Below are 13,393 nucleotides of genomic sequence, written 5' to 3'. Positions count from 1 at the left end.
CAGTGAGGTCAAGGGAACCGGCGGAAACCAGCTCAGAAAACCACCAGGTGCCTCGACACTCTACCGCAAAGGAATCTCCCCGTGCATTAGCAGAAACAAGGGAGACAACACTGCGAGAGGCCCCAGGCACATAAACACCCTGCAGCACCCATCTAAAAGGAGCTGAAGAAAGCTTTTTTTGTTCTTTTTTTTTTTTTAGGCAATTGGGGTTAAGTGACTTGCCCACGGCCACACAGCTGTTTGGTCTGAGGCTGGATTTGAACTCAGGTCCTCCTGACTTCAGGGCCAGTGCTCTACTGCACCACCTAGCTGCCCCTTGAAGAAAGCTAAAGGAAAGGAAAAGCAGGCAACCTAGAATTGCCTGAAAGTTCCAGCCTTGCTGATTCCAGCCTAACACAAGGTAAGCTGCCAGAACTATACAGCCTCCAATTGCCAACATAAGAGCCCCAGCACACAAAGCCAGTGACCGAGACATAGGCTTCCAACACAAGGAGCTTGGGTCAGTGCCCTCTGTTCACTAGCAGGAGAGCTCAATCTCTTTAAAGGCCAGGGAGTAAAGAAACCATGACTCAAAAGAAACATAAGAAACGTAAGAAAAGATTCACATTATGAAAAGAGTAAAGATCAAGACAGGAATTCTGAAGAGGACAACATTGTCAACAAACCCACATCTGCAACATCAAAAGGGAATATGAACTGGTCTGAAGCCCAAAAAGCCTTCTTAGAAGAGCTCAAGAAGGATTCTAAAAGTCTAATGAGAGAGGTAGAAGGGTCCTGAAAAAATACAATTGGCCAATTGGAAAAAAAGTACACTGAAGAAAACAAGTCCCTAAAAAACACAACTGGCAAACTGGAAAAAAAGTACACTGAAGAAAACAAATCCCTTAAAAATACAATTGGCCAACTGAAGAAGGAAGTACAAAAACTAACAGAAGAAAATAATCTGTTAAAAACTAATGACTCTATGAGAGAGCAAGAATCAGTCAAACAGAAACAAAAAAAATGAAAAAATGGAAGAAAACATAAAATGCCTCATCAGTAAAACAACCAACCTGGAAAATCGATTCAGGAGAGACGATTTAAAACTCACTGGACTACCTGAAAATCATGATCAAAAAAAAGAGTCTGGACAGTATCTTTCAGGAAATCATAAAGGAAAACTGCCCTGAAGTCCTAGAACCAGAAGGAAAATAACCATAAAAAGAATACACCGCTCACCACCTGAAAGAGATCCCAAATTGAAGACACCAAGGAATATAATAGCAAAATTCCAAAATTACCAGATGAAAGAGAAGGTGCTACAAGCAGCCAGAAAGAAACAATTTAAATATCATGGAACCACAGTCAGGATTACACAGGACCTTGCAGCTTCTACATTAAAAGACTGCAGGGCGTGGAACATGATATTCCGTAAGGCAAAGGAGCTTGGATTGCAGCCAAGGATCAACTACCCTGCAAAAATGAGCATGATTCTTCAAGGGAGGAGATGGATATTCAATGAAATAAGAGACTTCCAAACCTTCCTCATAAAAAGACCAGAGCTCAACAAAAATTTGATCTTCAAGTACAAGATTCAAGAAAGACATAAAAAGGTAAATGGGACAGAAAGATACAAAATGTTGTTAATAAGGGTGGACTGTTTACATCTCTACAAGGAAAGATGATACTTGCAACTCTGAGAACTGTATGTATTACACCATGTTAAAGGAGTATACATAAAGGGGGTGGATATTAGTTGACTTTGATGTAATGAAAAAAAAAATCTAATCAAGTGGGTTAAATGGATCCAAGTAAGTGGATTAGTCTGATCTTAGAAAATGTACTGAGAAAGGAGGAGGCAGACAAGGGTAAATTACATTACAGGAAAAGACAGAAAATCCTATTACAGCAGAGGGAAAGAAGGGAGGGGGTGAGCATTGTTTGAACCTTGCTCTCATCAGATTTGGCTCAAGAAGGGAATAACATAATCAGTTAGGTATGGAAATCTAACTTGCCCTATGGGCAGTAGGAGGGAAAAGGGGAAAGAAAAGGGAGGGGGGATGGAAGGGAGGGAAGAAGGGGGAAGGGGATAATAGAAGGGAGGAAAGACTGAAGGAGGCGGTGGTCAAAAGCAAAGTACTGGTGAGGCAGGAAAGGGACAGAGGAGAAAGAAAAGCATAAACAGGAGGAAAAAAGGATGGAGAAAAAGACACAGATAGTAATCATAACTGTGAAAGTTGAATCGCTATCTTTTTTTTCTCTTCTGTTGAGTTTTGTTTCCTCTTTCTGATGGTTCCTCCTATTGGTTTTAATTTTTACTTACAACTTCACTAATGTGAAAATATGTTTAATAGGAATATAAAATGTATAGCCTATATCACATTATGCGCCACCTCAGGGATGGTGGTGGGGAGGAAGGGGAAGAAAAATTTTAAACTCAAAAGCATATAGAAGTGATTGTTGATAACTCAAAATAAATTAATAAAATACGCAAAGAAAAAAGAAAAGAAAAAAATAAAATGAAAGATGAAAAAAATTTTAAAAAATTTAAAAAAAATAGAAGGTCGTGACTTAATGGGGGAGATGAGCAAACAAGCTATATTAAGGAGAAAAAAAAGAAATAATTAAGAGAGAGAAGGCACTAGAATTAAGAGGGTTTAATTGATAAAGGCTTCCCATAGAACATGGGATTTTATTTGGAGGTTAAAGGAAGCTCTGGAAGCCAGTAGGTGGAGATCAGGAAGAAGACTATTCCAGGTGTGGGGGACAGCTAGAGAAAAATGCCCAGAGACTCAGAGGCATGTGGGGTATTAAGTTGAAATCTGGACCACATATTTTAAAAAGGAAATTGATCAACTAAAAAATGTCCAAAGGATGGCAACCAGGACAATAAGGGTCTCAAGTTCATGCCATATGATGACTGATTAGAAAAACTGGGGACTTTGAATCCGAAGAAAAGAAGACTTGGAGGAAGGAGGAAAGACAGATGGCTTCAAGTACTGGAAGTATTCTCTTGTGGAATGTGCATTAAACTTGTTCTGCCTGGCCCCATGAGGCAGAGCTAGGAGCAATGGGTAGAAATTCTGGAGAAGCTAATAGTAGCTCGAAGTAAGAAAAATTTTCTAATATGCTGAATAGGAAGTGCTAGTGAACCCACAGCTAGAGAGTCCTGTAGGCAATCAGATATATGGATCTACAGCTCAAAACAGAGGTCAGAGCCAGACTAGCGACAAAGGTAAGTCATATGTATTAAAGCAGCTGGGCAGTGCAGTGGATAGGGTATCGGTCCTCCGAGTCAGGAAGACTTATGTTCAGATCCAGTTTCTGACATTATTTATGTCACCTTGGGCAAATTTCTTACCTCTGCCTTAGTTTCCTCATCTGTAAAATGAGGAGAATTATAGCACTTATCTTCCAGTACTGTTGTGATAATTGAGGTAATATTTGTAAAGGGTTTAGTACAGTGCCTGGCGCATAACAGGCACTATATATAAGCACTAGCTTATTATCGTCATTATTTTCATTAATATCTTTTGACACATAGGAGGGAATGAGATAGTTAAGGGAGAAAATAAAGAGATGAAAATTACTTGTTAGGCACTTAACAAATGTTCGTTAATTGAATTAACTTGATCTTCTTGGAAATCTTTGTAAAATGGTTTAAATGCTTCCTTAATAGCACAGCAAAGATAGTTTAACCCTTTCTTAGTGTCTACATATCAATATTATGGCTATCACTAATTGTCTTGTGATATGAATGTAGATGTACATATAGATAACAGCAGAAAGGGACTGGATACACTGATACAATGGATCAATTGAGGAATGAAAAATTTTGGTTAGAGTTCACTCCCTTCTCCACCACCTTCTTAGCCTACTAGAATTCCCTCCCCAGCAGCATCAAGATCTTCCTAGCACCTTGCTAAGAGACTTCATCATCAGCAATGCCTTTTCTTCCAATCAAACCAACCTTCCCCTCACAGGGTCAGATTTGGTTTAAAAAAAAGGGGGGGGTGGGTTCTGTCTCCACACATGTTGCAGATGTGTTCACGATCACCCAAGATACACTGGGACTTGCTTTCAGGACTTTCTGGTGCTAGTTAGTTCCTGGTCATTCATATTGTTCTCATAAAGGTGAATTGTAGGATGCAGAGCTACATAAGCTACTGGGGCAGGCCAGCACAGCTGTCTTTCTGGGGAGAATAAAACCAATAATCAAACCAATCATTGAATGAAAGACTGAAGTCATTTCCTTCCAAGGGACTTGCCCTCTAGAAAGTCACCATTCAAGACATCTATGATTTTTGTAACACTAATAAATGGTCCTTAGCCACCTCATTATCAGTTTGAAATTACCTTCCCTCTGTGATTGACCCCAATTTGCCCTGTATTCATTTTCTTTATACAGAGTTGTTTGCAGGTTGTTTGCCCCCTTTAGAATGTGTGCACCTTGAGAGCAGGGGTCATGCTTTCAGCTTTCTCTGCATCCCTAGTGGTTAGCATGATGCCTAGGACATAATAATCTTGAATAAATGCTTGCTGACTGATCCACTTCTTCATCTTTCTAAATCTTAGTCTATAGATGAGGTATGGAAAAGCAGTATCTCTCCCACTTTCAAGAATTTGTGGTAGGCTGTTTTGGGGAGTACATGCTACAAAGTTGTTATCATTATCACCATGTAGCACAAATGGAACACCATGTCACAAATCCAATTCATTTAAATTTAACATGCATTTACTAAGTACCTACTACATACACTGTCCCTTGCTAGGGAGTGGAGGAACAAAGGCAAACGTTATACAGTCCTGTGCTCTAGGAGCTTGATTTCTAGTGGGAGAAAAAGAGCACATGTGTAAATGAATATAAAGACAACTGAGGATGAGGATAATGACTAAGGAAAAATAAGAGGTGCCATCTGAGTTAAACCTTGAAGGAAGACAAGGATTTCCTCTAATTTTCCCTCAATATTTTGACTTTTAGCAAAATTCTAGGTACAAGTAAAAATTAAAACTACATTTGCAGTCATTTAACAAGTTTGAAAATCCTGTATGATAAAATTTCTCGTGAAATCTCTTCATATTCACAAGAACATGCTACCTGAATCCAAACAGTAGGCAGGATCACAAGGAACATGCTACCAGATACTCATGGAGACTGACTGATATGCTCTGTGGTGCCCCAATTTAATGGACACATAGCCCTACCCAACCCCCATCCCCTACTCTCCACTAAATTTAGTGCTGAAAACTCCCAGCTTGCCGGCTATGGAGCTCTGGTTTCACTTGTAACTATGGTCCCCTTACTGTAGCTCCCTTCATGACTGTGGACTGTAGGTTTTTATCTATGACCGCTTTTTGCCAATTCCAGGGAAGATTCATGAGATGACTTCCTCTCAAAGTCACGTTGGGTTAAGCCTGAAAGAGCCCTATGCCACCTTTTTCTTTTCTGAGAGGGAAAGGTGGGGAGTAAGAGACATATAGAGAAAGACAGAGACAAAGAAACAGAGACAGAGATGGGGGGGCAGAATGGAGGGAGAGAGGAAACATAAACAGCTGGGTATATTTCCCAGCATGTATTTCATAACCGGGGTTTCTCTAATCAGCAGGAAGCCTCATAACCTCTTTCTTTCTTTACTTCCCTTTTTCTTTCCTTCCTTCTTTCCTTCCATCTGGCTAGTTCTCCTTCCTGGTTATTCACCCTGTATTTCCACACAAGCGTGGCCTCTGTTGATACCTCTGGCCCCCTTATCAACAAAAGCTCTCAGAGGATTTGCCTGTTCCAGATATAGAACTTCTCCAAAAGGAACTTGTTTCTTTTAAAGGGACCATTTCACTTTTCTAGTTGCCAGTCTCAGTTAAATCAACTTTTTAAATATTTGTAGCAGCTCTTTTTCTGGTAGCAAAGAACCGGAAACAGAAGGGATGCCCATCAATTGGGGAATAGCTGAACAAATTGTGGTATATAAATGTAATGGAATACTACTGTACTATGGCACAATACAAGAAATGATGAGCAGGCAGATTTCAAAAAAACCTGGGAAGACTTACATGAACTGATGCTGAGTGAAGTGAGCAGAACCAGAACATTGTACACAGTAACAGCAACACTGTGTGATGATCAACTTTGACAGACTTAGTTCTTTTCAGCAATACAATGATCTAAGATAATTCCAAAAGACTCATAATGGAAAATGTTATCCACATCCAGAGAAAGAACTATGGAGTCTGAATGCAAATCAAAGCATACTATTTTCTCTTTTGTCTTGTTTTGTTTTTCTTTTCTGTGGTTTTCCCCTTTTGTTCTGATTCTTCTTTCACAACATCACTAATATGGAAATATGTTTAATACGATTATACATGGACAGCCTATAACAGATTGCTTGGGAGGTGAGGGAGAAAAAAATTTGGAACTCAACAAATTTAAAAAATGAACGTTAAAGCTATCTTTACATGTAATTAGAAAAAATAATATTAAGTGGGGAAAAAATGAAATTAACTTTTTAAACATAAGACAAGGTAGATTTTCTATAGCCACAGCCCCTAGGGAGTATAATATATATGAAGACCAAATCAAGCTTGCTTTTAAAGGCTGAAGGCTGGTTATCAAGTATGGCCTCCCTTAGATAAAATAAAAAACAGCTAAAGTAGCAGCACTCAGAGCAAGAGTCAATCAGACAGGATCTTTCCTCTTGAGTTCTCTACTGCTCTATGGTAGATGGAAAGGCAGCTACATGAACAAGGCAACATGTTTATTTAGATGAGTTAACCAGGAAAACACTTGCCAAACTCATTGTACCCCATGCCAAGTAAATGTCAGAGCTCAAAAGACTGATGTTTTTGCAACAACGATTGCAACTAATCACAAAGTTCACTCTCTCTCATCCTAATAGCTGCTGACTATGTAGCCACATTTTACAAGAAAGTGAATTTATGGGAACCTTTTCCGCCACAGAGCAAGATTTGAGCTGCCCCAGATAAGCATTTGTGTCAGCTTCTGAGGAAGCTTCTACTCTTTTTTAATATTATTTTTACAAGAGTGGCCTGGCCAAAAAAGCACTCAATGATGGCTGCAACTCACCATGGCCCATTACATTTCATCAAGACATTAATAGAATTACATTGAAATCACGCTTTATCTGTGTCAGCTTAAAGAAGATTCTAGTTCCAGTGCCAAATTCCGGAAGGTGAGTGGTCTTCCAATCAGAAGTCATTCAGCCTGAGGCCCCGCCCACGAGTGCCTTATTTGATCTTCTGCTTTCCAAGAAGAGGTATCCATTTAGAAGAGCCCTTCCAATCAAGGATGAGTTGCCTGGGCTAGAATCCAAGAAACTCCCGCATTGTTGGTTTGTTTTTTTATGTATCCCAAGGAAATGATAAGCTCCTTGAGGACAGAAGTTTCTCTGTATTCCCTATAATAATCAGCAAAGTGCTGGGAAGTTAATAAAAAAAAATCATTATATATTCAATGTAATAAAAAAGATCCTCCAAGAAAGGCGTTATTAACTGTTTGGATTTTTTTTCTCTCTTAGACCCCTCAGGCAGTCTGGGGAAGCCTATGTTATTATTATTATTATTAACTGAAAAAATACTACATTTCAGTTAGAAATAACTAGCAAAAGTAAAGATTTTTTTTTCTCATTCAAGTTCATGGAATCTTTGAAATCTATCCAGGGATTCCATCTGTGGACTTCAAGTAAAGAGCTTCTTGTGTTCTAGGGGTTTTTTTACATTTTAGAGTACCAAGGGAATATTCAGGTTACTCATCTTTTATTTCTCATTTCTAACATGTGACCAGCCCTGCCTCTTTTCTTTTTCAAATGTCTAATCAGATATTTATTTATAAGGTCTGTTAGACTGCATCTTGAGCCTTTTCCACATCCACTATGTGTCTTTCTATTGCCCTTTGGGTCTCCTGAAACCTAGATTTCTTAGAAATTGTCCAAGATTAATAGCTATAAATGCAATAACACTGGGAAGGTATGTTATGGGGAAAATAGATATTGGGGGGGGGGCAATGGGATTAAGTGACTTGCCCAGGATCACACAGCTAGTAAGTGTTACATGTCTGAGACCTGATTTGAACTCAGGTCCTCCTGAATCCAGGGCCGGTGTTCTATCCACTGTGCCACCTAGCTGCCTCAAAAATGGATCTTTGTACCAGGTAACAGCTTAGGATTGTTTAAAAGTATTGTAATCTCTGGTAAGAGGGAATTCACTGAAGATGCCATCAGAAACTGTCTTGTCTACTTTGAGATATCTTTAATTCCTAAGAAATTTTTCTCCCCTTCCATTAAGCTCCAAGTCTGTTGTGCTTTCCAGGGCCAAAGAGAATAAATGTAAACCCTCTTCCACATGATGGATAGCCCTTCACATATTTGAAGACAAAGTATGTGGTAGCTGGAAGTCTTTCTTTACCAAGCTAAATCCCACTATATGGTATGATTTCAAAGTCCCTCAGTGATTTGGTTACTTCTACCTTCTATATAATCCCAAATGTCAAATTGATATTATTAAAGTACAAGTCTGCCCATATCACTTTTCTATTTAATAAAATCTAATGGCTCTGTTTGGCATTCAAATTCCTACATAAGCTGTCCTCTACCCTACCCTCACCCCCAAATGCATATCTTTCCAGTCTTCTTCTATCTTACTCCACTTCAATTACTCTGCAATCCAGTGATACTGGCCTCCTCGCTGAACACAACACTTCATCTCCCAACTGAGCATTTTCATTGTCCGTCCTCCGTGTCTGGAACTCTCTCCTCCGTCCCCCGTGTCTGGAACTCTCTCCTCCATTTCTACCTCCTAGCTTCCCTTGCTTCCTTCAAGTCTCAACAAAATCCTACCTTCTGTAAGAAGTCTTTCCTAAATATGTTTTACATGGTTGCATATTCATACACACGCACACACGTGAGCGCACACACACACACACACACACATATATAAAACCTATATCAAATTGCTTACTGTCTAGGGGAGGAGGAAGAGAGGGAAAAAATTTGGAAGTCAAAATTTTATTTTAAAAATCAATGCTAAAAATTGTTTTTACATGTAATTGGAAAAAATAAAACATTATGAAAATTTTTTAAAAGTCTTTCCAAGTCCTCCTCAATTATAGTGCCTTTCCTTTGAGTTTACCCCCTCCCCATTTATCCAGTGTACATCTTGTTTGTACTACACACACACACACACACACACACACACACACACACACACCCATATACATATATATTTGTTTGCATGTTGTCTCCCTCATTAGACCTTGGAATCCTTGAAAACAGAGACTTTCTATCTTCCTTCATATCCTCAGCACTTAGCACATAGTAGGCATTTAATACATGCTAGCTGACTGTCTCTCCAGCTTATCAATGTCTTCCCTAAAATGTGGTACCTAGAATTAAATCTAATTCTCCAAATATGGTCTGATCAAAGCATAGTACAGTGAGAGTTCGAGAAATACTAAGAGTGATCAAGAGTAAAGGGCAAACAACAGCGGTGAGACCCCATCGTGTGTCTCAGTCTAGCGACTATGCCTCCTTTAACACGAGGTAGGATCACATTAGCTTTTGTGGCTGCCATATCACATTGTCGACTCATCAGACTGCAATCCACTAAAACCTCCAAGTCCTTTTTCTATGAACTACTATACCACCACTTCTTTCAAAGTTTGAGCCCATAAAGCTCATTTTTGAAACTAAATATAATAATTAATTTTATTCCTATTAAATTTCATTTTATATGATTCACTCCATGTTCTAATCTCATTGGGATTTTTTGAACTCTGATTTTTGTCACCCAGCATACTAATTATCTCTCTGAGCTTTCAGTCTTCTGCAAACTTGATAAGTACTGCATCTATAAGTTTAACCAAGTCACTGACAGAAGTGTTAAACAGTTCAGGGCCAACTAAATCTTTTTAGCATTGCATTGGACCCCTCATTCCAAGCTGACAGTTAACCTTTAATGACTACACACTGAATCTAGGCATTCAATCAGCTCTAAATCAATCTAATTTTACTATCCTAATTTTCCCTAAATTACAGCAAGTGAGACTTTTTCAAATGCTTTGATAAAAACTAGGTAAACTATATCTACAGAGTTCCTCTACAGAACTTAATCATTCTAGTAACCATATAAAAATAATGTTAGTTTGGCATGACCTATTTTTGAAGAAGCATGATAAAAAAGAATAACAATAATCCATGATAATAATAGTTAAGAATAATATAGTTACTACATACCACACACTGTGCTAATCTCTTTCCAATTATTATATCTGATCCTTATAGCAATCCTGGAAGGTAGGTGCTATGATTATCTATCCCTATTTTACAGATGAAGAAACTAAGCCAAACAGAGATTAAGTGACTTGCCCAGAATAACACAGCTAATAAGTATCTGAGGCTTGATTTGAATTCAAGTACTCCCGACTCCTACTAGAGAAGGAAATGACGAACCACTCCAGTATCTTTGCCAAGAAAACCCCACGGACAGTATAGATGCACTGTGGTCCACAGAGTCACGAAACGTCGTACATAACTATATGACTGAACAATAACAAATTCCTGACTCCAAGCCCATTGAGCCACGCAGCTACTTGATCCTTTGTGATCACTATTTCATTTTCTAGAGGTACAATAACATTCCCTTAATAATATATTCTAGAATTGTGATAGTATTGACATAAGTCTCATTGGTTTCTCCTTTGCAGACTCCATTTCTCTCCAGTTTTTCTCAGATCACTGACAGCTACAGGCTTAGCTTCTCATTTGATAGCTGTCAGTGTACCAAGATGCAGCTCTTCCAGATCAGCTAGCATCCAGGGCACCCGGGTACTTTTCTTATGTTCTCCCAACCCTTCTTGGGTATCAATTACCCATTTTTTTGTTTTATCCTTTCTTTTTCAAAGATAATTTTCTTTGGCAGAGGAAATAGAAGCCACAGATGAACTGAACAACTCTGCCCCTCTCTCTGTCACCATTTAACAAAGACCCATCCACCTGAGCAATAATTCTACTCTTCTTGATTCTGTGTTTTTTCTCAATATAGCGAGGGTGTGCGCACGTGCGTGCACACACACACACACACACACATACACACACACACACATATGCACACACACAGTTTTTATTGTCCTTATTTCTCCTGGGCAACCTCAGCTATTCTCGGTTTATACTAGCCAAACAAGACTATGCCACACGTCTTTATTTTTATACTGTTCTTTGCTCTTCATTCCATCCTCAGTATTCTAAAATATAGGTTGTTTGGTGAATTCCACTTTTGAAGTGCTCTAATTATTAGAAAGCTTCTCCCTCATATCAAATCTAAATTTACGTCTTAGAAACTTCCACCACCAGCCCCAGTTCAGTCTTCTGCAGCCAAGCAGAACAAATGTAACCCCTCATCCTTCCGCCAGCCCTTCAGGTACTCAGAGATAGCTATCATGCTCTACCCTCCCCGGTCTTCTTTTCTTCAGACTTAATATGCTGGGTTACATCAACCGATCCTTGAATGACATACATATTCTTGAGTCTGGTGTTCCCAGCAGACCACATTTAGGAATTTCATACTAGGAATACCACTTCCTATAAGAAGGGTAGTCCTCTTCCAAATTAGCTGGAAATAGTGTCTTTTCCTTAAAATGAAGTTAGTTGTATTACTAGTACTTAGTGGCAAGCAATTGGAATTACCACTGCTGTTTGGGCACATCATCTATGGAAGACTCATGAGAATTTCACAGGATGTGAAATGCTTTTGGAGTCATTTTGGAGTATGTGCTTCAGCACTGCAAAATACTGCCAGAGGGGCAAATTTAGTTCTCTTCCACACCTACCCCCATCTTGTACCCAATATGAAGAGATCCCATATTTTACTGATGTCCCTAGGTAGCAAGTTGCAAGTATGTGTGTTTAAAGCAATAATAATAAGCCCCCTTCTCCATGGTAATATATGCCCTCTAGATATTTCTTCTTTCTGGGCCTCATTCTTCTTACTGGTAAAATGAAGGATTTTAACCCAAGTTCCTTCCTTCTATGATTCTAACTTACAAACATAACTTTGCCACCCCTTCAGAAGTCAGTCAATTTGAACCCTAAACCTTGCTCCTTATTCCCCAACTGCCTCTCAAATACTCACAAACCCTTGGGGTCCATTGCCAGTTCCTTCATGATATACAGCTGGGGCACTTACATCAGTCCTACCTCCTTATTAAAGCTCCAGTGTGATGAAACTCGCCAATGACTGTGGCTACAGCAAGGAAGCTGCTGGAACACTAGCAGGAGTAAGATTTTTCAGTAAACAGGTCAGTGCCCTTTTCTACCCCCCCCCCAAAATACCCAAAACAAAATAGGTCAGTGGCTCAGCTTCAAGAACAAGACCCTTATACATAACACAAAAGGGGATACTTTTGCTCAAAAAACTTGCCAAAGTCAACCATCTAAAAGATTATCAGAAACAATGGAAAGAATAAAATATTTAGATTATGACAGGGCCAGCAGCGAGATTCTACTGTCCCCGGCCCCTCCATGCAACAGAGAGCCTTAAACAGTACACATATATACAGACACTGGTTTTAGTTAGAAAAACATGAGGATTGCTGATGGGATAACATCCAAAACTTATATTTTAGCACAGTTGTCAGAACTAACGATGGTTGTCTCTAACAGGGTATACACAGGGAATACAGTGGAATAAAGAAGGAGTTTCACTTATAAAGTATACAATCTAGGACGAGAGACAGAGAAAAGAATTTTGGCTCACCTGACAAATGCCACTAATACACATGTCCAAGGAGTCTATGTTGCAGCGAGTCCCATCAAGAACTTTGGGTGCCAATTCCACAACCAAGCTTTGCCCTCGAGCTTGGCACTTAAGGGCACAGGGTGCTGCTGAATCATCATAGACAGGAAGCCATTCATAGTAATGGCCTTGGTACTGGACGTCATTATAGGCTGAACACTGTTGAGCTCTGAAATCACCAGCATCAGAAGGGCAGTCCTAAAATCAGTGAAAGAGTCATGTCATTCTTTAGAGAAACATACACACTTAAGGATAAAGATGATTCCTTTGAGGCAATGGGAGCATGCAGGAATACTGATCTTGGAGTAACAGGAAGTTGAGTTTGAATCTTTACTCTGACACTTATTACTGTCATGATTTTGACCAAGTCTCTTAACCACAATGGGTTTCAGGTGCATTTTCTATAAAATGAGGGAGTTGGGCTAGATGGCCTCTTAAATCCTTTCTAGTTCTAGATTTCTGAACCTATAATCAATCAATCAATCAATCAATCATTTATTAAGTATCTACCATATTCTGTACTAAGTGCTGGGGATCCAAAAAGAAGCAAAAGACAGTCCTTGCCCTCAAGGAGCTTACAATCTAATGGGACTTTGGAAAGGCCTGCTACTGCATA

General features: G+C 39.2%; 1 protein-coding gene across 2 annotated transcripts in view; it reads right to left on the bottom strand.

Annotated features, from left to right (window-relative positions):
* ADAMTSL3 (ADAMTS like 3) overlaps positions 1–13,393 on the bottom strand; it is a 567,152-nt gene that overhangs the window by 282,223 nt on the left and 271,536 nt on the right. For both annotated transcript variants that reach the window (XM_020966068.2, XM_020966078.2), the window contains exon 6: positions 12,739–12,975. In XM_020966068.2, coding sequence (XP_020821727.1) covers positions 12,739–12,975 — 237 coding nt within the window. The remainder of the gene's footprint in view (positions 1–12,738; positions 12,976–13,393) is intronic.

The sequence above is a fragment of the Phascolarctos cinereus genome, unplaced genomic scaffold (assembly GCF_003287225.1).
Source record: "Phascolarctos cinereus isolate Bilbo 61053 unplaced genomic scaffold, phaCin_HiC Scaffold_3;HRSCAF=262, whole genome shotgun sequence".
NCBI classification, from domain to species: domain Eukaryota; kingdom Metazoa; phylum Chordata; class Mammalia; order Diprotodontia; family Phascolarctidae; genus Phascolarctos; species Phascolarctos cinereus.
Note: the sequence above shows the minus strand (reverse complement) of the source record. Positions and strands in the feature narration are given on the sequence as shown.